Source organism: Microcaecilia unicolor, chromosome 11 (assembly GCF_901765095.1).
Source record: "Microcaecilia unicolor chromosome 11, aMicUni1.1, whole genome shotgun sequence".
NCBI classification, from domain to species: Eukaryota; Metazoa; Chordata; class Amphibia; order Gymnophiona; family Siphonopidae; genus Microcaecilia; species Microcaecilia unicolor.
In genome coordinates this window covers 110,333,276-110,358,048 of record NC_044041.1, presented here as the reverse complement: position 1 = coordinate 110,358,048, position 24,773 = coordinate 110,333,276, and the positions used below count along the sequence as shown (strand labels likewise).

Genomic DNA, 24,773 nt, shown 5'->3' with positions numbered 1-24,773 from the left:
ACTTCCTGAGCCCCTACGTCTTGCCCCATCCTTGGCCACCTTTAAATCTAGACTGAAAACCCACCTCTTTAACATTGCTTTTGACTCGTAACCACTTGTAACCACTCGCCTCCACCTACCCTCCTCTCTTCCTTCCCGTTCACATTAATTGATTTGATTTGCTTACTTTATTTATTTTTTGTCTATTAGATTGTAAGCTCTTTGAGCAGGGACTGTCTTTCTTCTATGTTTGTACAGCGCTGCGTATGCCTTGTAGCGCTATAGAAATGCTAAATAGTAGTAGTAGTAGTAGTTTTCAGTATCAGTTTTAATCTCCTGTAATACTCTTTGCTAGTCTTTTCTCTCAGTACTTTATTGCGGATTGTTGCTCCTTCCTCAGCTCCTAGATATTTATATACCTCTTCCTATTCAAGTTCCTTGATTGCACAATCATCAGTCAGAGAAATGTTTCCAGTTTTACTTAACTTCCCTCCTAGGAAAATTGCTTTAACACATTTATCCAGGCCAGAAGTCATCCTGATGTCATCTGAAAAACTTTTCACTAAACAAAGTTGTTCTGCCAAATGGTGATTGCTGGAACTGTAAAACTTAAAGTCTTCTATAAACAGCAGGTATGATGCAACCTCCAAGTCTTTACCAGGTCCAGGATTTGCTATACACAACAAGAGTGGTGATGAAGAGTCTCCCGAAATATTCCTGGCTGAATCCTGATATTAGGAATGATATACTTTCCATTTTAATAGTGTAGATAGAGTGTGGTTTACCACATTTTTATGGTGAAGTTAATGTAGTCGATCAGTTTGGTGTTTATTTTGTACATTTCCAGGCAATATAATATCCAGGAGTGTAGGGCACTATCAAAGATTCCCTTTAATGAATCCAGGCTACAATGAGATTTCTACTTTTCGTAGTACTAGTCATGATAGCTTTATTTAGCAAAAGCTGATCTTTTGTTCCATATGCTCCTCTCTTATTGCCCTTCTGCTCTTTTCTCACGATGTTATTAGAATCATAATGCTCATATATTCTGTTGGCATCTATTGGACAAGACTAGGCAGAACCAGGTAGACAGGACAGGAGCAAGGCAGGAAAAGGCAAGGTAAAGCAAGGCAAAGAGGCTAGAAATTGACCCAGAGAGGACAAGGCAAGACTAGGAAACAAGGTTACAACTGAGGCCAGACAGGGTAGGGCAGGGCAAGAACTCGATCTGGACAGAACCGGACAGGACAAGAGACAAAACAGACAAGGTTGGGACTTGGAAACACAGGCAAGACAGGGACACAGAGGCAAGGCAAGACTAGAAGTTGGAGGCAAGGCAGGGCTTGGAGCAAGGCAAGGTCTAGACAAGGCAAGACAAAGCAAGCTCTAGGCAAGGCAAGGCTAGGTCCAGGGCAAGGCAAGACAGGGTCCAAGGCATGGCAAGTTAGGTCCAAGGCAAGGCAAGCTGGGTCCAAGGCAAGACTTAGCAAGGGTGGAGACAGGCAGGGCTGAAGACACACAAGGCTCAGTAAGGCAGGTTCTGGAACAAGGCAGACAAAGATGAGTGCGATGAGGGTCGGGGTGCAGGGCAGGAGTCACGGCAGGGCCCTGACACAGTTTGCCATGTCTTGGTGAAGGGATGTTAATTGTTTGAGCCAAAGTTGGACACTCCATCTGGGCCAAGGTTCTTCCAGTTTGGGGCTCTTTTTATCCTGATTTCCAGAGATACACATCAATTCACTAGTTTTCCTGCTGAATTTTATGTCATGTTCTCCTTTGACCCCATTTAACACCTGTGGAGGACATCTGTGATTGTGGATGACAAAGGTAACCTCGGCTCCTATTCTAGAATATTCTTTGATGAAGATGAACATGAAACCTTAAGTGGCATTGCAGCCAGATCAAAGGAGAGCTGTAATTTGCTCACTTTTTCCCATCCTCTTACCAATAGGGATTCTCCATATTTATCCCACACGTTTCAATTTTTTTTTACTGTTTTGTGTGTCTGCTCCCTCTTCCAGGGGGGATATTCCAATTCCCACCACCACCATTTCTGACCTTGTTCCTGAGTCCCCCCCCCCCCCCCCCCCCCCAAGCTTCCTATTGTGATTCCCTAGTTCTAGAACTTCCATTCCATTGATAAAGTTTTGGTTCTCTATTTCGGTCTAGCAGTTGGTAACTTGGTTCTCTTTAAAACACTGACAACCAGGAGCTTTTCATGAGGTTTTCATCATCTGTCTACTCCCTCATGTATGTCCACTGTGTTGCAGATCTTTTTGTCATCCACGAAAAGGCAAACTTTTCCCTCTAACACCTCTGCTGTATTGCTCTCAGAGGGGTCCTTTTATTAAACTGCGGGGAAAAGGGCCTGCGGTAAAGTCGGGAGCCATTTTTCCCACAAACTAGGGCCCTTTTTACCACAGCAGATAAAATGCCTAAAAAAAAAAGGCCATGTGGTAAGATAATGCTTACCACATGGCCAGGCGGAGGGGAGTGCATCGCCACCCACTGAGGTGGCAGTAAAGGCTTCTACGGTAACCTGGCAGTAACCGAGCAGTGCGCAGCAATGTCCAGTTACCACCGGGTTAGTGCTGCTCTACAGAAAAAAACAATTTCTGGAGCGCTGGAAATGGTGCGCGCTCCAGCCAGAACTACCTCCGGCATCCTCGTTTGACTGATGGTAGTTCCGGATTAGCAAGTGGTAAGCCCACGCTGGGCTTACCACCCAATTAATTTTTGAAAAAGACCCCCAGAGCAATTGAACAGTCTTAAAATCTGCCCTAAAGACCTGGTTATTTTCCTGGGCCTTCAAGTAGATTTCCTCAGCCACTGCTAGTACATTAGCAGGTTTTCCCCGTTTACTCTTATATGGCCCTATCATGTTCAATTATATGTTTGAATGTCTAAGGTTTCTTGATATTGTGCTCTCCATCCGCCTTCCAAATGTGCTTTAGTAATGTGTGGTTTGACTATGCTGATTGCTTTTCACTTTGCTGCTGCACACCTTTTAAGTCTGTGCACTGCTTTGAAGTTATTTGCAATATGGCAGTATATCAAACATTGAATAAAGGGAAAGGGAAATGGGTCTTGATATACCGCCTTTCTGTGGTTTTTGCAACTACATTCAAAGCGGTTTACATAGTATATACAGGTACTTATTTGTACGTGGGGCAATGGAGGGTTAAGTGACTTGCCCAGAGTCACAAGGAGCTGCAGTGGGAATTGAACCCAGTTCCCCAAGATCAAAGTCCACTGCACAGAATAAATAAACAAACTGGCCCCAGGACTGATCCCTAAGGCAGTGCTTCTCATCCCAGTTATTGAGGCACACCTAGTCCCATCAGGCTTTCAGGGTATCCTGTAAATCTATCTCCTGCAAATTCATTTTGGATACACTGAAAACCTGATGGGACTGAGGGCTAGATGCACTAAAGTCCTCGGAAGAGCCGTTCCCTTACCGATTCCATAGCGAATCGGTAGGGAACGGCCATGCATCAAGGAAATGGAATGCAAATGAGCTGCTCGTTGTAGCTCACTTGCATTCTCTATTCCCTCGGAAGCCAGTCGGCCAGTCGAGCATGCGCAGAGCAGCCAAGCGTTAAGCTGGCTGCTCTGCGCATGCCAAAGACATCCAAAAAGGACGTCCCTGACGAGCACTTGTTAGAGCCGCGGAGGGAGAGAGTTGCACCAATTACCACCACCGGCATCGGGACGTGCGAGGACGCCTAACATGGACGTCCTTCACTGAAACATACAAAAAAGGACGGCCCTGACGAGCAATTGGACGTTTTTCCCCAGATTTTCTTGTGATGGGTGTTCTTCTGCGAGGACGTCCAAATAAAAAAACTATTTGGACGTCCCTTTCAATTATGCCCCCCTCCAGGTCTCTCTCCGTGAATCACAGCACGTTTAGCTGACACGCGCTGTGATTAGTCAAAATGTATTAAAATTAGTCCAATAAAAAGATTACCTTATTTCCATGTTCTGTTTATAAACATTTATTAACACAGCTACAATACTACTTTATCCTAAAGCAAAAAAAGAAAAAAATGTATTTTATTTACAGTTTGTTGTCTCTGGTTTCTGCTTTCCTCATCTTCGTTTCACTGTCTCCCTTCCATCCAGTATCTGTTTTCGCTCTTTCCCTACCATCCAGTGACTACCTTCTCTCTCTCCCTGCCCCTGCCATCCACTGCCCTCTCTCCCCTGTCCCCTCCATCTACCATCTGCCCTCTCTCTCCCTCTGCCCCTTCCAACTACTATCTGCTCTCTCTCTCCCTTCCATCTAGCATCTGCCCTTTATCTCTGCCCCTTCCATCCACCATCTGCCCCTGTCTGCCCTCTCTCTCTCCCCCTTCCATCCACTGTCGTCCCTTTCTCTCTGCCCCTTCGATCCACCATTTGCCCTCCCTTTCCCATCCATCCAGGGTCTGCCCTTCCTCTATCTTCCCCTTCCATCCATGATCTGTCCTCTCTCTCTCTCTCTCTCTCTGCCCCCTCTTTTCAGCCCCCAGTTCCAGCCCCATTATCCCACCTGTTCCTAGTTCCAGCCCCAGCCCATATCTCCCACCTGTCCCCTCCTTTTCAGCCCCACTATCCCACCAGTCCCCAGTTTCAGCCCCAGCCCTTTCTCCCACCAGTCCAAAGCTTCAGCCCCAGCCACTTCTCCCTGTCCCCCTTTCAGCCCCCAGTTCCCACAGTTTCATCCCCTGCCCATTTTCAGCCCCCAGTTCCAGTACTAGCCCCCTTATTCCACCTACCCTCCTTTTCAGCCCCCAGTTCCAGTACCCTTAATCTACCTGCCTTGCATTAGGGCCCCCCTTTTCAGCTCCAGACCCATTTTCTCACCTACCCTCCTTTTCAGCCCCAGACCCATTGTCCCACCTGCCCCTGTCCCAGGCATGGCCCCATTCTCCCTCCCTTCTCAGACCCCAGTTCCAGCTCCAGCCCCCGTTTCTCATCTGAGCCCCCCCTGACCCAGTCCCCTTCTCCCATTTGAGCACCCCAACCAGTCCCCTTCTCCCATTTGAGCCCATCCCCCAACCCAGTCCCCACCTGCCTACCGTCAGCTCCCTCAACAGCCCCCTTCTCTCTGCCACCTGACCGGCTGCGCTGCAGTTTAAAAATCGTTGAATTGGCGGCGCCCCAAGTGTAAGAGCGAGGGGGTTGCTCCGCTTCCGCTGCGCCTGACCGAAAGGCTGCTGGCACCGCAGTCAGCTCCTTCGTCAGCCCCCCGACCTGCTGCAGTTTAAAAATCGCTGAATCGGCGGCAGCTCTAGCATGCAGTAAATGCGCCTCTGCCTGTAAAAGAAGTGGATCGCCTCGTCAGGCCTTCTCTCATTGTGTCCCGCCCTCCTCTGAAGTAACTTCCTATTTCCGCGAGGGCGGGACACAAGCAGGAATATAGGTCTTCAAAGTTCTGGCTAAGCAAACTGGTGTTTGGTCATATAGAGGGGCATTTTCGAAAGAAATGTCCAAGTTGGGATTTGGACGTCTTTGTAAAACGTCCAGATCTGGGGGGGCAGGGAAAACTGTATTTTCGAAAAAAGATGGACGTCCATCTTTCGTTTCGAAAATACCAAGGATGTCCTTGGATTTGGATGTCCTTAAAGATGGACATCCTTAGACATGGACGTCTTTGACTTTCGGCGATTTTCGAAACCAAAGACGTCCATATCAAAAATGTCCAAATGCAAGTCATTTTGATGTGGGAGGAGCCAGCATTTGTAGTCCACTGGTCCCTCTGACATGCCAGGACACCAACCAGGCACCCTAGGGGGCACTGCAGTGGACTTCATAAATTGCTCCCAGGTGAAAGGGGGCATCTAGATGTGGGTACAGTTGATTTGTGGTGGGTTTTGGAGGGCTCGCTGTTTCCTCCACAAATGTAACAGGTAGGGGGGGTATGGGCCTGGGTCCGCCTATCTGAAGTGCACTGCACCCACTAAAACTACTCCAGGGACCTGCATGTGCTGTCATGGACCTGAGTATGACATCTGAGGCTGGCATAGAGGCTGGCATGAAATATTTTTAAAGATGTTTTTTGAGGGTGGGAGGGGGTTAGTGACCACTGGGGGACTAACAGGAGGTCATTTGGTCACCTTTTTGTGCCTTATTCGTAAAAAAAACATGTCCGGGCAAAAACGTCCAAGTTTTACTTTAGGACGTCCCTCCTTTTTTTGATTGTGGCTCAAAGACGTCCGTTAGGCACGCCCAAGTCCCGTCTTCACCATGCCTCCAACATGCCCCCTTGAAATTTGGACGTCCTTGCGACAGACTTCAGTTAGAGACTTTCAAAATCAGGTTTCGATTATACCAATTTGGACGTCTCTGGGAGATGGACGTCCATGTTCCGATTTATGTCGAAAGATGGATGTCCATCTCTTTTGAAAATGAGCCTGATAGTAACTTAAATGTCAACAATACAACTTTAAAATTAATCCCAGGGATTGCTTGTTAAAAAAAACAATTATTGGTGCTAATTAGCTCGTTATTCAATTAAATTGCATTCGCAAATTGAGTACACTCCCAAATTTGTGCATGCAATTTTGGTGAATTTTATAGAATTAAGGAGTTATGTGGGCTGTGAGCCTATATTGTAACATCTTACTCTTTATAGGGCATATCATTCACTCATATCTTCTGGAATCAACTGTTTGGTTGTTCCCTCACTCATCTGAGTTTCTCTTAACTTCTAGACAGCTTTCTGCTATTGTGCTCCATCACTCTGGAATAATCTTCCCCCTGACCTGCAATCTAGTCCTTCTAGGCCTAAGTTCAAGACTGCCATAAACAGTTAGCATTTTAGACACACTTTTCAATCCCCCCTCCTCCAGATTTTATCTCTTTCCTTTTTTCCTTTCCAGTCCCTGTTGTATTCATTTGTCTTACCATTTAATTATAAAGGCTGTTTTTTTGTTGTACTTTCCTCTCCCCTTCCCTCATGTTTATTGTCTCTTCTTGAATCTGTTTGTTTTCATTGTTTTCTTTTATATTTATTACAGTTTACTTATACCTTTTTTGTAAACCATCTTGATATCCATTATTTGGTGGTATAAACTAAAAACAAACCAAGATAGTTTAAATCGACATGGACATTAACAGGCAGCCAGTGCAAGGAAAAAAGTAAAGCAGTTACATGAGTAAACCTCATTTGATAAAATTTCAGTCTGGCAGCCGTGTTCTGTGGCAGTTGAAGCTTGTTTTGATTCTTTTACGGTCTGTGCCCTGAGAAAGGCAGGGACAAATCAAACTCGGGTATACATATAAAGTATTACATACCATGTAAAATGAATTTATCTTGTTGGGCAGACTGGATGGACCATTCAGGTCTTTATCTGCCGTCATTTACTATGTTTAAGGGCGGGGCAGTGGATGCGGTTCGCCCTGGTTGCAGGCAGCAAGGGGGTGCACTGAGCAGTCGTGCAGCTGATGGCTCTGCCCCGGAACAGGAAGTTGACAGTCACATGACTGCTCAGTACATCCCCTTGTTTGGAGAAGGGAGGGTGGAGGGGAATGTGCCTGGAGGAGGGGGTGCTCCACCCTGGGTGGCAACCAAGCTAGGTGTGCCACTGGCGCTGAGTGCTCTACTAGCATTTGCTCACTGTAAGTGTTTATTCACATGTAATAGTGCTTAAATTTAAACACCCTGTTATAGAATGAGAAGGAATCGGCCTTTGTTGACACCATGCTGCCTTGGATCCTTCAGTTCAGTGGACTTTAAATAGTTCACTATCTTTTCCTTCAATAGAGTCTCTTATCAGTTTTCCGCCACTGAAGTAACATGTACTGGCCAGTTGTTTCCAAGCTTCTACCTGTTACCACTTTCATGAAGATGGAACATGTGACAAAACAGTGGGTTTGTAAACCTGTAAAATATATTATTTCTTGAAGTGTATTTCTCTAGTTTGGCCAGCAGGTGGTGCATGTTTTATTTTTAAAGCTGTTACAGAGAAATGAATGTTCCTTCTTTAGTTTAACACAAAGAGGACATAACCTGCAGTGATGTGGCCAGCTACTTTTAAAAAATGTTGTTCTGGGCTCTGATTGGCCCAGGTGTGCAAATTCAGTCTGGAAATATTGGATTTTTCTCCAGTCTCAGTTTGGAAGTAGAGAGAGAAAGACCTTTTACTGAGATCCTGTGAGCAGTTATATTCTGTAACCTGTGAGCAGCTATATTTCCTGTACTTCCCAGGAATATCCAGGTAGTGATAAAATGTTTAGTTTTAACTCTGCTTGACTGGACTGACTAAGAATCCTGGTGGTTTCTGTTTTGGGTCTGTGAGTGGTTTCTAAGAACTGTGGGACCACTGGGAGTGTGGCCCCAGTAACCTAGAAATCACAAGGGATAACTTGAGAGCGGGAGACTCACCCAGAGGCTGTTGGGATTCAGTTCGTGGGAGGAGGGTGCTAGTGTAGAGCACATGCCCAGATGCAGGTGGACCTGAGCTATGCTGGGGATAGACCCTCCCTCTAAGTGGCCGCAGGGTTAGCCCCAGGCGAGTGGCTAGGCATTTCATGAGAGAACACATTCACCCTTCTCTAGTCCCTTGGAACTACGTCAATCTCCAGAGATCTAGGTGAAGTTTCTGGGTGTGGAGAATATTGCTGTGCTTCTCCCCATCTTGATTTCCTACCCTTTGCCTGCAGATTCCGGAATGGTATGGACCAGTGAGGACCATCGCAGAGGGGGATAAAGATGAGCTGCTGATTGGTACAACCAGAAATGCTTTGTTGAGGGGGAGTTTTTCTGAGGGATTCACCCCCATCATACAGGTAAGATGAAAGTGACCTGGGGCAAGACAGAGCACACACATAAGGGTATATGATTTGAAAGGAAATAAGACATTTCTTTTTTCTCTTTGGGAGGGGAATCCTAGAGACTGTTGTGGTCTGTGGGACCTGTGTAGTAAATATTTTATACAATTTGTGTCATTGGGAAAAACATTTAGTACACAGGGCCTTTTGTACGTCAGTCTCTATGTGTGTCTCAAATTCTGTGTCTCCTTTGGTCTCTGATTGTGTGTGTCTTATATGTATTGTTTTCTATTTGCAAGTGAGTATCTTGTGGTCTGTAGAGGTGAATGTTGTGGAGAAAAGATTTCTAAGTGGGTGATGTCATTGAAGCCTATAGAGAATGGATAGAACAAGTGTTCGTATGTCCTGTCTGTATATCTTGTGTCTCTTTCTGTAGTTCCCTGTCGCTATCTCTCAGTCATCTTTCTTGTACTGTGTTGCTGCTTCACATCTACTCCAGTTCCACTGCTGAGTGTCTCTTTCCCTCTGGAGAGGATTATGTTTTGTGCGTTTTTTTTAATTCCTCTCTAGGGTCACACAGATGAGCTCTGGGGTTTGGCCACACATCCTTCTCAGAACCTGTTCCTAACCTGCAGCTATGACAAGCAAGTCTGCATGTGGCACAGCAGTGAGCATACACTGGCCTGGAGCACCACCCTAGAGGTACCAGAATCAGAGGTTTATTATGCTCAGTGTGAGCAGGAGGGAGGGCATGAGGGACAGTCATACTACAATATATATACTAGGTACCAGTTTATAGTCCACTCTCAGAGGACCAGAGGAAGCAAGAGCAGGGTCAGCGGTCACACAGCACAGGGTCAGGAGGCAGGCAGCCACTTGGGGTATGTGATACGTATTTTTCTTATATGCAGGAAAGTGGACTTTGTGCAGATTTCCATCCTAGCGGGAAAGTGGCCGCAGTGGGACTCAACACAGGACGGTAACAGCCTGAAACTGTTTTGAATGTCTGAAATGGTAGTGGGTGGCATAGGAGCCAACTTTTCAAAATTATTGGGGGTGCTAAGCCCAATGGAAATAATCCCTCCCTTGACACATACAAGGGATTTTTCCAATATTGGAGGGTGCTCAAGCACCCACAGCACCCACAGAGTCGGCTCCAATGGTGGGTGGATTGTGAAGAGCGGGGCTATGAATGAAGGGTGTGATAAGATCTCTTGTCTCTGCAGATGGTTGGTTCTGGACACAGAGACACGGCAGGTGGTTTCACATTACACTGATGGTAATGAGCAGCTCTCTGTGGTGCGCTTCTCCCCAGGTCAGTCACTGAAAGTCTTCCTCCAAATTAACCATTCCTTTAAACTGTTCTGCCTCTCCCCCAGCCCCGGTTGTCTCTGCCCTCCGCTGTCCTCTCTCTTTGCCCTGCTTACCAACAGGTCCAAGGTTAGGGAAGTACAAATAGTAAATTTGCCCTGGGCCTCCATGCCAGAAGGGGCCCCATGTCTGTCCAAAACTGAAGGCCTTGGTACCCCCTTGCAAATTTCTGGCCAGGTCCCAGCATGTCTAGCACTAGCCCTGCTCACCAATCCCTAGTTTCCTCATTTAGGAATGTAGAGAGCTAGTTGTGGTGAGGATCATTTGGAAACATGAGCCTGTCGGATACTTTGGTAGTGCATCTCATGCATCACTTAGATCTAAGATTTTAGAGAGTGCTGGAAAAACGGTGTCTGTTTTGGTACATGTGGGTACCAGTGACTTGAGGAGATGCAGAAGTTCTGATGGCCATATTTAGGATTTAGGTAGGAGGCTGAAATTCAGAAACATCAGGCATTCTCTCAGTTCCACACAGAGGATCCCAAAGGCAGGCTGAGACACCAGTAGAGAGAGGAGGACTTTTGCATGCCTTTTGCATATGTTAAGAAACAGGGAACTTTGCAGTGAAAGAAAAAACATTTCTGACAGATTGGGCTTCACCTTAACTAGAATGGAACCTGGCTGCTGGTGCTAACAATGAAAAAGGAGATAGAGAAACTTTAAAACTAGATCATGGGAAAATCCACCAATTGCTGGGCATGGTTCAGTGTGAGGTATTTCAGAGGACACTGTTGAAACAAGGAAATTAGAGTATCTCAATAGAGGATGTGGAAAAAGCTGAGGTAGCTCTGGAGAATTTAAATGAGGACCAGACAAATTCCACCCCCCCCCCCCCCCCCACCACCCCGATATTGAAAATCACTTAACCAGCCAGGAAAAGCACTAGCTATCTCCCGCTGAATATTCCCGCTTAACAGCTAGGAGATAACCATTTAAATAGCTGGAATATCTTTGGTTGGCTTAAACATAACCGGATATCTCTGAATACCGGCCAAAAATAAACCAGATATTCAGTGCCAGTCACCGGAAACTGCCTGGCATTGAATATCCAGGCTGACCGCCAACCGTGGGAGTTGGCCTGGCTCCCTCCTGTGGTCTGAATATTGGCTCCATAATGCCTAAATCAACAGCTAATAATAAAAGGGATGGGATTTGATATACTGCATTTCTGTGATTACAACCAAAGTGGTTTACATAATACATACAGGTGCTTATTTTGTGCCTGGAGCAATGGAGGGTTAAGTGACTTGCCCAGAGCCACAAGCAGCTGCATTGGGAATTGAACCCAGTTCCCCAGGTACTCAAGCCACTGCACTAACCACTGGCTCCTCTTCCTCTCAAGCAAGTTGTGAACAGAAATGAAGAGAATGCATTAAGGTATCTATTGCAAGTGCTAGAAGCTGACCAAATAAGATAGAAGAGGTAGAGTATGCCACACAAAATGAAGACACTGAGATTACTGGAGACAATGGACCAAAGAGTTCTCAAACATTTTACCCATAGGCTTTACATCAGCTCTTGAGGGACAAGTGGCCTAGGTAGTTAGAGCAGTGGGCTAAACATCAGAGAAGCTAGGGTTCAAATCCTGCTTCTACCGCTGCCACTCCGTAAACAAGTTACTTAGGGGCCCATTTACTGGTGTGAGCTCATGTTTTTGACCTGTGCTGAGGGCCCCTTTTACCGTAGCAGGTAAAAGGCTGTTTTTTTTGTTTGTTTTTTTTAAAGAAATGGCCATGCGGCAAGTGAGATGGCGGTAAGGGCTCCCGCGCTAAACCGGCAGTAACTGGGCAATACGCGGCACTGTCCACTTACCACCAGGTAAACACTGGTGCTACAAAAATAAAAATATTTTTGTATCGCCAGAAATGGTGTGCTCTGAGAGTAGGAATTACTGCCGGGCTGCTGCCTCAGATACCTGCTTGCTTTTTAGGGTGGGGACGCAGTGCACCTGGATACTTATCACCACTGCACAAATCCAGCAGCACTATACATACGGTTATCAGTTGCTTGGAACTTGGTGCAGGTACAAAGGGCATTAGTTGCTGAAGAGTCTAAGCAACCTTAGTAGTGCAGCAGGATTTAAAAGGGGTTGGGCAAGTTTCTGAGGATATGAACTATCAGCCACATAAATGTCGGCCTTGAGGGTTGCAACCCAGCCGAGTTTTCAGGATTTCCCCAATGAATATGCATGAGATCTATTTGCATACAATGGAGGCAGTGCATGCATATTCATTGGGGAAATCCTGAAAACCCAACTGGGCTACAGCCTCAAGGAATGACATTGAGCACCCCTGCCCTACATATGGGATTAAACAACTGGGAATGCACCTCATCATTAAGGTAACAGGTGATGCGTTTGATATACCACCTTTCTGTGGTACAACCAAAATAGTTTACATATTACATTTAGGTACTTCTTTGGCCCTAGTGAGCTCACAATCTAAGTTTTTGTATCTGGGACAATAAAGAGTTAAGTGACTTGCCCAGGGTCACAAGCAGCTGCAATGGGAAGTGAATCCAGTTCTACTGGTTCTCAGCCCACTGCACTAATCCTTAAATTACTCTTCTCCTTTTGATCTGTTAGGAACTACTGAGTCCGTATTGGCCACTGTTGGAAACAGGATGCTGGGCTTGAAGAAGCTTTCCTGTCCAATAACCGGCCCTCCTTTCTCCACATTCTTCCTTCCAACCACTTTCCACCTTCCTTGTGAAGTTGCCGGTTCCTTTTAGGTTAATGTACGGTCTATTCACATATGTGGTAGGATTAGCATAAAGTAAACAGGTTCTCTTCACTTTATTAATTTAAACATAGTGGATGGCCCTCTTAAGGTATGAAGCACACTTCCCAGCACTCCAGTACTGTAACAACAAACAGATCAGGTAAATCACAGATTTGCAATCAGTCTTGTCCCTGACAAATATTCCAGTTAAGTTGTACAGACACTGAAAACATTTCAATTAGGCTGTACTGAATATTTATATTCGATTTGATTCAGCCAGGGGCGTAGCCAGACCTCGCCAGGAGGGGGGGGCCAGAGCCTGAGGTGGGGGGGCACTGTTTAGCCGCCCCCCCCCCGAGCCGCCGCCACCGCCACCACATCGGACCCCCCCTGTCGGCCTGCCCACGATCCCCTTCAACCCCCCTCCCGCCACCAACTCTCTCCCCCGCCGTCGCCGCCCGCCCCGTCGCCGCAAATGTTACCTTTTTTGAAGAGAGACTTCCTTCCATGCTCGAGTAGCGCCTTTCTTCAACGAAGTTCCGGCGATCAGCTGTTTTGACGCCGGCAGCGTCACCGGCGTCGAAACAGCTGATCGCCGGAACTTCGTTGAAGAAAGGCGCTACTCGAGCGCGGAAGGAAGTCTCTCTTCAAAAAAGGTATCATTTGCGGTGACGGGGTGGGCGGCGACGGCGGGGGAGAGTTGGTGGCAGGAGGGGAGTTGAAGGGGATCGTGGGGCAGGGGGCCAGGGCCAAATCTACGGGGGCCCGGGCCCCCTCAGGCCCCACGTAGCTACGCCACTGGATTCAGCCCTGAATAGTAGTACACAATACATTATCATCATTCGGCTGAATAGCGACTGAAATTAGAGTATGAATAATCTGGGGCACTACTGTGCTAAATCCTACTGAAATAAACACTTGGGGCCCGATATTCAGACCGCAGGAGGTAACCGGGCTGCCTCCCGCTGTCAGGGCTGAGCCCGGATATTCAATGCTGGGCCATTTCCCGTGACTGGCTTTGAATATCCGGTTTATTTTTGGCCACTTTAAACTTAACCGGTCAAGACGATATTCAGCACTAGCCAGTTAAGTTGGAACTGGTCAAAGATATTCCACCTATTGATATGGCCATATTTGGCCACCAAACATAACTGGCCAGACACTGAATATTAGTGTTTAGCCTGCTAAGTACCATTCCTGACTGGTTAAATGGTTTTGAATATCAGGGGGTTGATCTCTCTGATTTCAAGTTGCTCCTTTTATTATTTGTTACGTTAAAAGTCAATGCCCATTATTTGTATTCAGCCGAATAGTAAAATATGCTATTTGGTACAACTCTAATTTCCAACTATTTAACTATAGGGATTTTTTTCACAACCAGAGTCAGTTTTAACACATGGCTACTTAAGACTCCAGAGCATATGAAAAACCATTTTTTTATTGACAATAAATGTCAATCATCCATACATACCTACAGTGGTGGAAATAAGTATTTGATCCCTTGCTGATTTTGTAAGTTTGCCCACTGACAAAGACATGAGCAGCCCATAATTGAAGGGTAGGTTATTGGTAACAGTGAGAGATAGCACATCACAAATTAAATCCGGAAAATCACATTGTGGAAAGTATATGAATTTATTTGCATTCTGCAGAGGGAAATAAGTATTTGATCCCCCACCAACCAGTAAGAGATCTGGCCCCTACAGACCAGGTAGATGCTCCAAATCAACTCGTTACCTGCATGACAGACAGCTGTCGGCAATGGTCACCTGTATGAAAGACACCTGTCCACAGACTCAGTGAATCAGTCAGACTCTAACCTCTACAAAATGGCCAAGAGCAAGGAGCTGTCTAAGGATGTCAGGGACAAGATCATACACCTGCACAAGGCTGGAATGGGCTACAAAACCATCAGTAAGACGCTGGGCGAGAAGGAGACAACTGTTGGTGCCATAGTAAGAAAATGGAAGAAGTACAAAATGACTGTCAATCGACAAAGATCTGGGGCTCCACGCAAAATCTCACCTCGTGGGGTATCCTTGATCATGAGGAAGGTTAGAAATCAGCCTACAACTACAAGGGGGGAACTTGTCAATGATCTCAAGGCAGCTGGGACCACTGTCACCACGAAAACCATTGGTAACACATTACGACATAACGGATTGCAATCCTGCAGTGCCCGCAAGGTCCCCCTGCTCCGGAAGGCACATGTGACGGCCCGTCTGAAGTTTGCCAGTGAACACCTGGATGATGCCGAGAGTGATTGGGAGAAGGTGCTGTGGTCAGATGAGACAAAATTGAGCTCTTTGGCATGAACTCAACTCGCCGTGTTTGGAGGAAGAGAAATGCTGCCTATGACCCAAAGAACACCGTCCCCACTGTCAAGCATGGAGGTGGAAATGTTATGTTTTGGGGGTGTTTCTCTGCTAAGGGCACAGGACTACTTCACCGCATCAATGGGAGAATGGATGGGGCCATGTACCGTACAATTCTGAGTGACAACCTCCTTCCCTCCGCCAGGGCCTTAAAAATGGGTCGTGGCTGGGTCTTCCAGCACGACAATGACCCAAAACATACAGCCAAGGCAACAAAGGAGTGGCTCAGGAAGAAGCACATTAGGGTCATGGAGTGGCCTAGCCAGTCACCAGACCTTAATCCCATTGAAAACTTATGGAGGGAGCTGAAGCTGCGAGTTGCCAAGCGACAGCCCAGAACTCTTAATGATTTAGAGATGATCTGCAAAGAGGAGTGGACCAAAATTCCTCCTGACATGTGTGCAAACCTCATCATCAACTACAGAAGACGTCTGACCGCTGTGCTTGCCAACAAGGGTTTTGCCACCAAGTATTAGGTCTTGTTTGCCAGAGGGATTAAATACTTATTTCCCTCTGCAGAATGCAAATAAATTCATATACTTTCCACAATGTGATTTTCCGGATTTAATTTGTGATGTGCTATCTCTCACTGTTACCAATAACCTACCCTTCAATTATGGGCTGCTCATGTCTTTGTCAGTGGGCAAACTTACAAAATCAGCAAGGGATCAAATACTTATTTCCACCACTGTACATACAATATAATTTTACCTCACTCAAACATTCGCATGCTCCAGCCATCCATCCATATTCGTAATAATAGTGCACAACTATATACACCTCTCACAAGATGTTACAGCTCATTATCAATCAATACAATATAGATACACCAATTTGGAACTTATCAGTTTGATCAAAACGTTCATCATCATCGCTGGTTCTATAAACTGGAACCTGCGTGTGTTCTGTACCAATTGTGCTGTATTTGACTTAATGCTGTGTTGCACCATATACGTATATTATAAGGATATTCTTCAGGCCACAACTCTAATTTCAACAGGATTACTTCAAGAAACTACAGACACTTCAGGAGACTCAGCAGGATTAGAAATTGTCTACCATCCAGGATCCACAGCCTGGAACTTGGCTGGATCCTGAAGAACATGGTTTGCATCTGATTCCAGATTTACCTGACAGGGTTGATCCAGTCCAGGGTTTGACCGCACTGCAAGCAGGGACTTGTACACTTAGGGGTCGATATTCATAAGAACATAAGTGTTTGCCATACTGGGAAAGACCGATGGTCCATCAAGCTCAGAATCCTTTCTTTTTCCAACAGTGGCCAATCCACATTACAAGTACCTGGCAAGATCCCAAAACAGTACAATACATTTTATGCTGCTTATCCTAGAAATAAGCAGTGGATTTTCCCAAGTCCATCTTAATAATGGCTTATGGACTTTTCTTTTAGGAAATTATCCAAACCTTTTTTAAACCCCGTTAACTGCTTTTACCACAAATTCTAGCGTTTAATTACACATTGAGTGAAGAAATATTTTCTCCAATTTGTTTTAAGCCACCAGGGCATTTTTGGGGGGTGGTGCGAGGGGGCTGGAGACCCACCGGATCTCCAGCCCCCCCCCCCCGAACTTGTGTTGGTGGATGGGGGTTGTGGTTCTGCTTCTGCATGGAGGGTTTGTATTGGGGAGAAATGGGGGGCCTGCTAGCATGCAAATGCATGCTGGACAGGGATCGCCATTTCTCCCCAATGGTCTGCAAACCCCAACGCCAGCTCCGAGCTGGCGTAGGGTTTGCCGCGGACAGCGTGCCCATGTTTGGTGCACTGCTCACTGATCATTGGGGAGGAATATGTTTAGCATGCATTTGCATGCTAGTTGCGTTCAGAGCCTGTGAACATGTTGTTTCTTTCATGCGCTCAGGGGCTCTGATAATGGAGTGGTAGCAAACGCAGACGCTAGTATGGCGCTAATAGCCTCTAGCACCCGTGTTTGCTTCTGATCATCTGCCCATGAATGTACCAGGAAGGTAAAGAGACTGAGAGAGAAAAGCCTTTGGGAAAGTTATTACAGCCTTGGAAGTGGGGGACTGGGAATAAAAATATAAAGGATTTTATTGCAGCCTGGAAAGAGAACCTGGAAGAAGGTTTGGGCTGGGGGGAAGAAACCTCTGTATGCTGAGCTTTGTAACCCAAGGGAACAGTAGTGGTGGGCTGAATTGGGAAAAAGGTTTGAGAGCCTAGGTGTGGCACATGTTATATGCAAGAAAAGGTGGTTTAAACCCCTGTGCTGTGCAAACCATAGAGAGGGCACTTTTAGACTGAACCTGGGAGAAAGGAATTGGCCACGTGTAACCAGTACTGTGTGGAACCAGAGAAGGGCTTTGGTAGTAGTAAGCCCTCACTGATCTGTATGATGCACGACTGTTTGTAAGGAAAAATTAATTTTACTTTGTTATTGGTGCTTTTGTATATCCTGAAAACCCTATAAGCCAGTGCCAAGAATAGAGGCTTGTATTTTCTGTTTGTTATAACCACAATAAAAAGCTTGGTTTTGAGAAATACTAGGAATTGTGGTCACTGTAGGAAAAAGCTTCCATGGGGCTAGATTGAGCTAGTTCCAGGGGAAATTGGAATAGCAGGAAGGCTACAGCTCTCTCTCAGTACCAGCCATACCTGTGTGCGAGACTCCGTCACTCACTCACTCACCTTCACCAGCCATCAGGACTGGGACTTAGGGCACCCCCTAGTGGTGACACTGGTTAACATCTGGGTCAGCGCACATACCCAGATATTCAATGTCTGGAGCTGCCTATCCCTGGCACTGAATATCTGGGGTGGGCTGGTTATTGCCCTCTTAATTTTTTTTAGGGAATGCAATTGAGAAATCAGAACTACAAGTCCCTGCTTGCAATCGGCAAACTCAGAACTGGATCAACCCTATCGGGTTAACCTGGAGCCAGTTGACTATCTTAATCTGAGCTTGGGTGGGCAGGTATGCCTTTTCTGCTTGCTTGGTGTCGATGTACCACAACAACACAGCAGGATGAGGGGAGAGCACCAGCTTATCACCCCAGCAGTCCATTGGTTTGAGGCTAGCTACAGCCCTCTTTTGCCTCTCTTCGTCTCTCGCCCCTTTCCCTTCTCCTTATCTGCTGTAATCTTGAAGATTCTTTTTATTGTGTTGTAGATGGAAACTTCCTGGCTGTTGGCTCTCATGACAATTTTATCTACATGTACAGTGTAGCAGAAAATGAACGGAAATACAGCCGTTTTGGCAAGTGTTCGGTATGTTGTCTCCCTTCCCACCACACATCTTTCTTTCTGAACCTTAAGAACATAAGAGATGCATCGCTGGGACAGACAAATGATCCATCGAGCCCAGCATCCTGGGCAAAAGCAACAGATCCCAATAGGAAAGTCCATTCCCTCACGCTTAGTTCTCTTTTTCTGAAATGATTTTAGATTATTTTGCTGTGCAAGCTCAGGGGTTAGGATTTACCTATTAATTTTATGGATTGTACGTTTTGTATTTTGGGGATGAAATAAGTTCTATGTTAATGTTTTATCTTAATTTATATCTTTCTATTGCTTTGTGTTTAAAATTGGAAGCTTGCTTTGAATGTTTCGTTCTAAGGCGACAGATAAATACAAATAGATAAATAAGTAACTTCCTCATTTTCAAATTTAAAGGCTATTGCAGCAGGTTTACTTAATAGTCTCTACTTGGAAATTAAATGAAATCTTATTGAGTCATGACCTCTCTTACCAAGTGGTCCCACCAAAATTACCTCTTGCACTACGTCCTTCATTCCACCAAGGATTATATTTAAAGAAATTCCCCCCTGTTGATACCAGCATCAGCAACTCCATGAAGGAATTGTTTATGGTAGCTAGAAACAATTTTCCTTATCATGTCCTAATGAAACATTTTCCCCATCAGCACTGAGGGTTATTCAAATCTCCAATTTATATAGAAAAAAATTATTAACTCGTCCTATGCAACACTACCACTTAGTTCATACATACGTCAATATTTAGAATAAAAAGAAACCTCAAAGCTCCAGGAAAAGCTCTCTCATTCAACTAATCAACTTAGAAGACTCTAAGGGTGCATTAGCATTTTTAGCGCGCGCTAATTATTAGCACATGCTAAACGCTAAGTCGCCCATAGGAACATATGGGTGACTCTAGCGTTTATTGCCCGCTAATTTTAGCATGTGCTAAAAACGCTAGCGCGGCTTAGTAAACAGGGCCCTAAGCCTATCATCAGTTTCTTATGAATAGGAAGAAAGGCCAGAAAAACCTCCATTATTGACAATTTGTGGAGACAAACTGGCCTTTAAAACCCAAAAATTATGTTATTTCCTATAGATATCTATAGTAGAACTCTGGAGCATTACATAGAGATGATCAATATGAGTTCAAAAACAAAACAGAAATAACAGACAGTGGCTGAAGCATGATGCTCAAGTAGCGTGGAGCTCAGGGCTCAGGCAGCGGACGGCTTCAGCTGGCAGGGCTTGGGCATCCCCACCAGCCACTCCATGGGTGCTACAGTTTTGAAGATGGTCTTAAAATATGCCATGACATGCTAGAGCGCTTTGCTGCACAGTTTGGGAACCACCTAGATTTTAGGTGCGCCAATGCCAGGTTAGGCTAGTATACTATAACGAAGAGGTTCGTAACCCAGTCCTTGAGACACACACAACCAGTCAGGCTTTCAGGAGTCCCACAATGAATATGTATGAGATTCATTTGCATATAATGGACACTATCTCGTATTCATTGTGGATATCTTAAAAACCAGACTGGCTTGGTGTGTCCAGAGGACTGGGTTGAGAACCCCTTACTATAATGGAGTGTGGGTGAACAGGTGCCGCTGTAGTATAAGCTCTCACTGTGTGGCATTTGGGCACCTAAAATGAGACACCCACTTATAAAATTATAAGTACATAAGTAATGCCACACTGGGAAAAAGACCAAGGGTCCATTGAGCCCAGCATCCTGTCCATGACAGCGGCCAATCCAGGCCAAGGGCACCTGGCAAGCTTCCCAAATTGCCCCTTATTGTATAAAAGTAGGCACTGTGTTTTCCGAGTACCTACTTTTGGGTGTGGAGACCCCTGGGCAATTGTACATGCGCGTATTTGTATGCACAAACTGCCTTCTTCATACTCAGATCACTTGTAAAATTACCTCCTTCAGTTCCATCTTGGGCACAAAGCAGCCTGAACTTGAGGCAGGAGACCAGATCTCGCTCATAGTGGGATGTTGTGTGAAGAAACATTCTGTGCCTGCACAGTAACATCAGAATAGACTGTGATCATGGAAATGACTGCTGTAAATTTGCAACCCTAGATTGTAAGCTCTCTTGAGCAGGGACTGTCCTTCCCCATGTTTAAACTTGTACAGCGCTGCGTAACCCTGGCAGCGCTATAGAAATGCTAAGTAGTAGTAGTAGTAGAAGGTGAGAGTACGATGAAAGGAGAGCAAGAGTCAGAAAGGGAAGGAGAACAACACCTTTTTGGTTGGGGAAGCAAACAAATCAACCTCCATCCTTAGTCCCCAAACTCACTAGTTGCTGATGTTGTACGGGACAGAAAGTTGGTTGAGCTATATAGCTTCAATGGAGGGAGTGGGAGGGGGGGTGGAGATGAAAAAAGGTAGGAAGAGAGTGAGGAATGAGGGAAAGGGACATGGGATTTGATATACTGCTTTTCTGAGGTTTTTGCAACTACGTTCAAAGTGATTTACATGTGTTCAGGTACTTATTTTGTACTGGGGCAATGGAGGGTTAAGTGACTTGCCCAGAGTCACAAGGAGCTGCAGTGGGAATTGAACTCAGTTCCCCAGGATCAAAGTCCAATGCACTAACTACTAGGCTACTCCTCCACTCCATGAGAGTGGCAGGATGTGGCCCTTTGCACCAGTATTTCTTCAGTTCTGAAATTTTCCTTTTTTTTTTTTTTTTCAAACTTGTGTCTCAGGGTCATTCCAGTTTCATCACCCACCTTGACTGGTCAAAAGACAGCAAATTCATCATGTCAAACTCAGGGGACTATGAGATCCTTTACTGTAAGTACCAAGAGTGGCAAGCAACAATGGAGCACATGTTCTTCATTGTGTGCAGTGGTTCTCGATGTTTCTAGTTTGTCAGTGTATACAGTGCATGCACAGATATGTTTGCAATTCGCATGCATCTGAGTGTCTATGCATTTGCATGTGCAGAAGGCTATTGACTATGTTATGGATACAGAGGGCCTCTACTTCACAGGTGGAGACATAGGGATCGGGCTAGCATTGTTCAACATCTCAGGCTGCATCTTTTTCTCCTTGGCTGTGCAGGGGATGTGGCTGGGGGATGCAAGCTTCTGAGGAATCGCTTTGAGAGCCGCGATAGGGAATGGGCCTCATATACTTGTGTCCTGGGTTTCCATGTCTTTGGTGAGTATGGCGAGAAACAATATTGCTTGTAGCCACCGTCTAGACCACAAGGGTGGAACAGGAAAGAATGAGAATGAACAGAGGTGAACACTGTCATGGAACAGAATTCTTAACTCTGTCATGGTAACTTAGGGGATCAACTGGTTCCATTCCTCCCGGTCAGGCTGATCTTGTCCAGGTCTTATCCCCACTGCCCCATATACCTGTAGTTCTGATTTCCCTAAGAAGAGCATGCCATAAAAGTTCTTGCATGCAATGAGAATAAAGCCAGGATTGAATCTGCATGACCAGAAGAAATGTAGTCAGTTGGCAACTTTGTGACAGCTCCACAATGTCAAGGCTGTGATAAGGGAACATGAGGGTGACAGCAGGGATGTGGGTAGGTGAGAGTGACAACATGGGACTGTGGAGGATGAATGTGCTGGGAGTGGGAGTCTAGTTCTGTTCCTGCTTTAGGAAATCTTTTTCTCCATTTGTGTTCTTATATAGTAAGTCTAGTTTGCACAACTATAATAATGTATACCAATATTCAGTTAAATTGGAGACAAGGCATCTTCTTGGCAAAGCAGCTCTATCATCCCTGTGGAATTTCATTCCACTTCTCTGCTTTCCTCAGTGAGATAACGCCAGACCCATCATGTCATAACCAAACTCTGTAAGCCACATTGAGCCTGCAAATAGGTGGGAAAATGTGGGATACAAATGCAATAAATAAATAAATAAATCAGAGTTATCTGTCCTTTCTCTATCCCCAGGTGTGTGGCCAGATGGTTCTGATGGAACAGATATTAACTCGCTCTGTCGCTCCCACAACGAGAAGGTTGTGGCTGTAGCTGATGACTTCTGCAAAGTTCATTTGTTCCAGTATCCTTGTGCCAAGCCTAAGGCAAGTAACTGTGCTCACACCCCCACTGCATTTTTCAGTTTATAGGAATGAGGGCCTGGAATAGGGTATCCTTCACGGACACCTCACCAGTCCCTGAACCATTTTTTGTACACCAAAGGTGAGACTGGTTCAGTTCATAGTATACATTTGGCCATGGTATTGCCTAGGAAAATGTGTACAATCACTGATTATTTTCCCTTGCTTTCCCTGCAGGCGCCAAGTCACATGTATGCTGGACATGGAAGTCATGTGACTAATGTGCGCTTCACACATAATGACAGCCACTTGATCTCAATGGGTGGGAAGGACACCAGCATCTTTCAGTGGCGAATGTACGATACTGACCTTGTGCGCAGCCATTCAACTTCTTTGGTGGAACCTGCACGTGATCCGTGATCTTTGGCATGTCCAGACTGTCTTGTTGACCAGGTTGAATACTGTTGCCACTTGATCCTATGAGCCAAAGAAAGGAGGGATACCAAGAATACAAGTTACTGATTTGTGGGACTTGAGCTCTGCTCCTTCCCTTAAAGGATATGAGAGGGGCTAGTGGAAAGGCGGGGCTGCAAAATCTATGAATATGGCAAGTGTAAATTTTTCAGGCGTATTTTCTGTGGCTGGAATTTGAGCCATTTTTTATGTCAGGGGCTGAGGTTCAAATAGTGGATGAGATTCAAATAGTGGAAAATGGGGACTTTCTCCCCAAAACACAAGTTTGGGTCTTACAAATGGGGTTAATATATTACTGAAGAGACTGATGGTAATACCTCCCGTCTTCCTAGCAGAGTGTATATTCATACCCTGGAGCTTTGGGCCTTTTCTTCACACCCTGGGCCTCCTGGCTATCTTTATGTCGAGACTGTGAGCTTTCTCTTCCCCACACAATGGGGTTCCTTGTTTTCTGCTCTTCACAGCCTGAAGCCTTGGGTCTCTTTTTTTTCACAATATGTGTTATCAATTCATTCTGTAACCTATTAGTACAGAGCAAGGCTGAATAGAAGGCAAATCTAACAAAGTTTGGACTGTGCTTCCTTTCTCCTTCTTCGCACTCTTTTCCCTCTTACAGCCTTTGAATCAGGCCCAGAAATCTGCAGTCTAACCTCTCTGCACTGTCTGTCTTCAGTGCAGATAGAATTTGTGGTGCTTTATGAATTTTCACAGTTAATGTTCTGACAATTAAATGAAGGCTTATATTCCTATCCATCTCAGTGGAGTTTCAGTCTGGGATATGGGAGTGAAGGGGAGAGGGAGATGGAAAGGGGGTGGAATTTGAAAGTGAAATAAAGAGGGGATCCTGCATGGTATTCAAGGTGAAATGAGAGACTGAAGGGTCCTCACACAGCGTGTGGGATGACATGTGATGTCCTGGTGATAGTAGATGGGGTATCAATGGATGTACTTGGAATGCTCTGTAAACATGTCATGACAATTTTTCCCTAATATTTTCCTAACATGCTGACATTAAAAAAGTCTTATCTGGAAATACTTGAGTTTGCCTCTCTACCTTGGGAAATGATGAAGAACAGAACACAAGTGTATATTTTTGATACTGTTTCATGGTAGTCCTATTATTAGGTTTCAATTAGCTGTTTTCAAGTTTACTTCGTTTATTTTATTTATGCGTGGTCATTTTAGTATTGTTAACAAAATTGAAAATTTTATATTAGACTGTACCTGCTGTACACCGCCTTAGGTGAATCTCTTCATAAAGGCAGTTAATAAATCCCGATAACTAAATAAATTTAGCTTGACAAAAGATATGTGATATTCAGGATACCAAAAAACCTCAGGTAATTTCAAAATGCCTCAAAAGGGAAAAAACTGTTACTTCTCAGAGACTCCGTTATTAGAGGCATGAATTTGGAAACACAGTTCAAGGGACAAGAAAGGTAAAGGGTTCAATTCTACAAATGGTACCCAGATTTGGGCGCTGATAAAAATTAGCACTAAGCACTTTTCTATAAATGATGATCAGAGTTGGGCGCTGTTTATAGAATAGTGTTTGGCCCTGGATCCACACCCAATTTTTTGGTGTGAGGATTTACACCAGCTAAAACCTTAACCATTCAAGCTATACAGGCCACATATGCCTATGGGCCTGGTATTACCCTAATCCACTTGAAGTCAGTTCTGTGAAGTCAGCATTTTTACACTACAGTTTTGGCCTTAGAAGGGGTTTTTTTGGAGCCCGTGAAGATTAAACAGCCGGTTGATTTCTTTCCACCCACGTTGTTTTTGGGTAGTTGGTTGGGCTTTCTGCTGAGGCTTTTTTCCCCTTTTCT

At 45.2% G+C, this 24,773-nt stretch overlaps 1 protein-coding gene across 3 annotated transcripts in view; it reads left to right on the top strand.

Moving 5' to 3' along the window:
* EML3 (EMAP like 3) overlaps nt 1–23,976 on the top strand; it is a 160,720-nt gene extending 136,744 nt beyond the window's left edge. For all 3 annotated transcript variants that reach the window (XM_030217630.1, XM_030217631.1, XM_030217629.1), the window contains 9 exons: nt 8,629–8,754; nt 9,307–9,438; nt 9,648–9,715; nt 9,963–10,051; nt 18,349–18,446; nt 21,149–21,236; nt 21,507–21,605; nt 22,361–22,491; nt 22,705–23,976. In XM_030217630.1, coding sequence (XP_030073490.1) covers nt 8,629–8,754; nt 9,307–9,438; nt 9,648–9,715; nt 9,963–10,051; nt 18,349–18,446; nt 21,149–21,236; nt 21,507–21,605; nt 22,361–22,491; nt 22,705–22,887 — 1,014 coding nt within the window. In that variant the 3' untranslated portion in view covers nt 22,888–23,976. The remainder of the gene's footprint in view (nt 1–8,628; nt 8,755–9,306; nt 9,439–9,647; nt 9,716–9,962; nt 10,052–18,348; nt 18,447–21,148; nt 21,237–21,506; nt 21,606–22,360; nt 22,492–22,704) is intronic.
* Nucleotides 23,977–24,773: the final 797 nt, after the last annotated feature.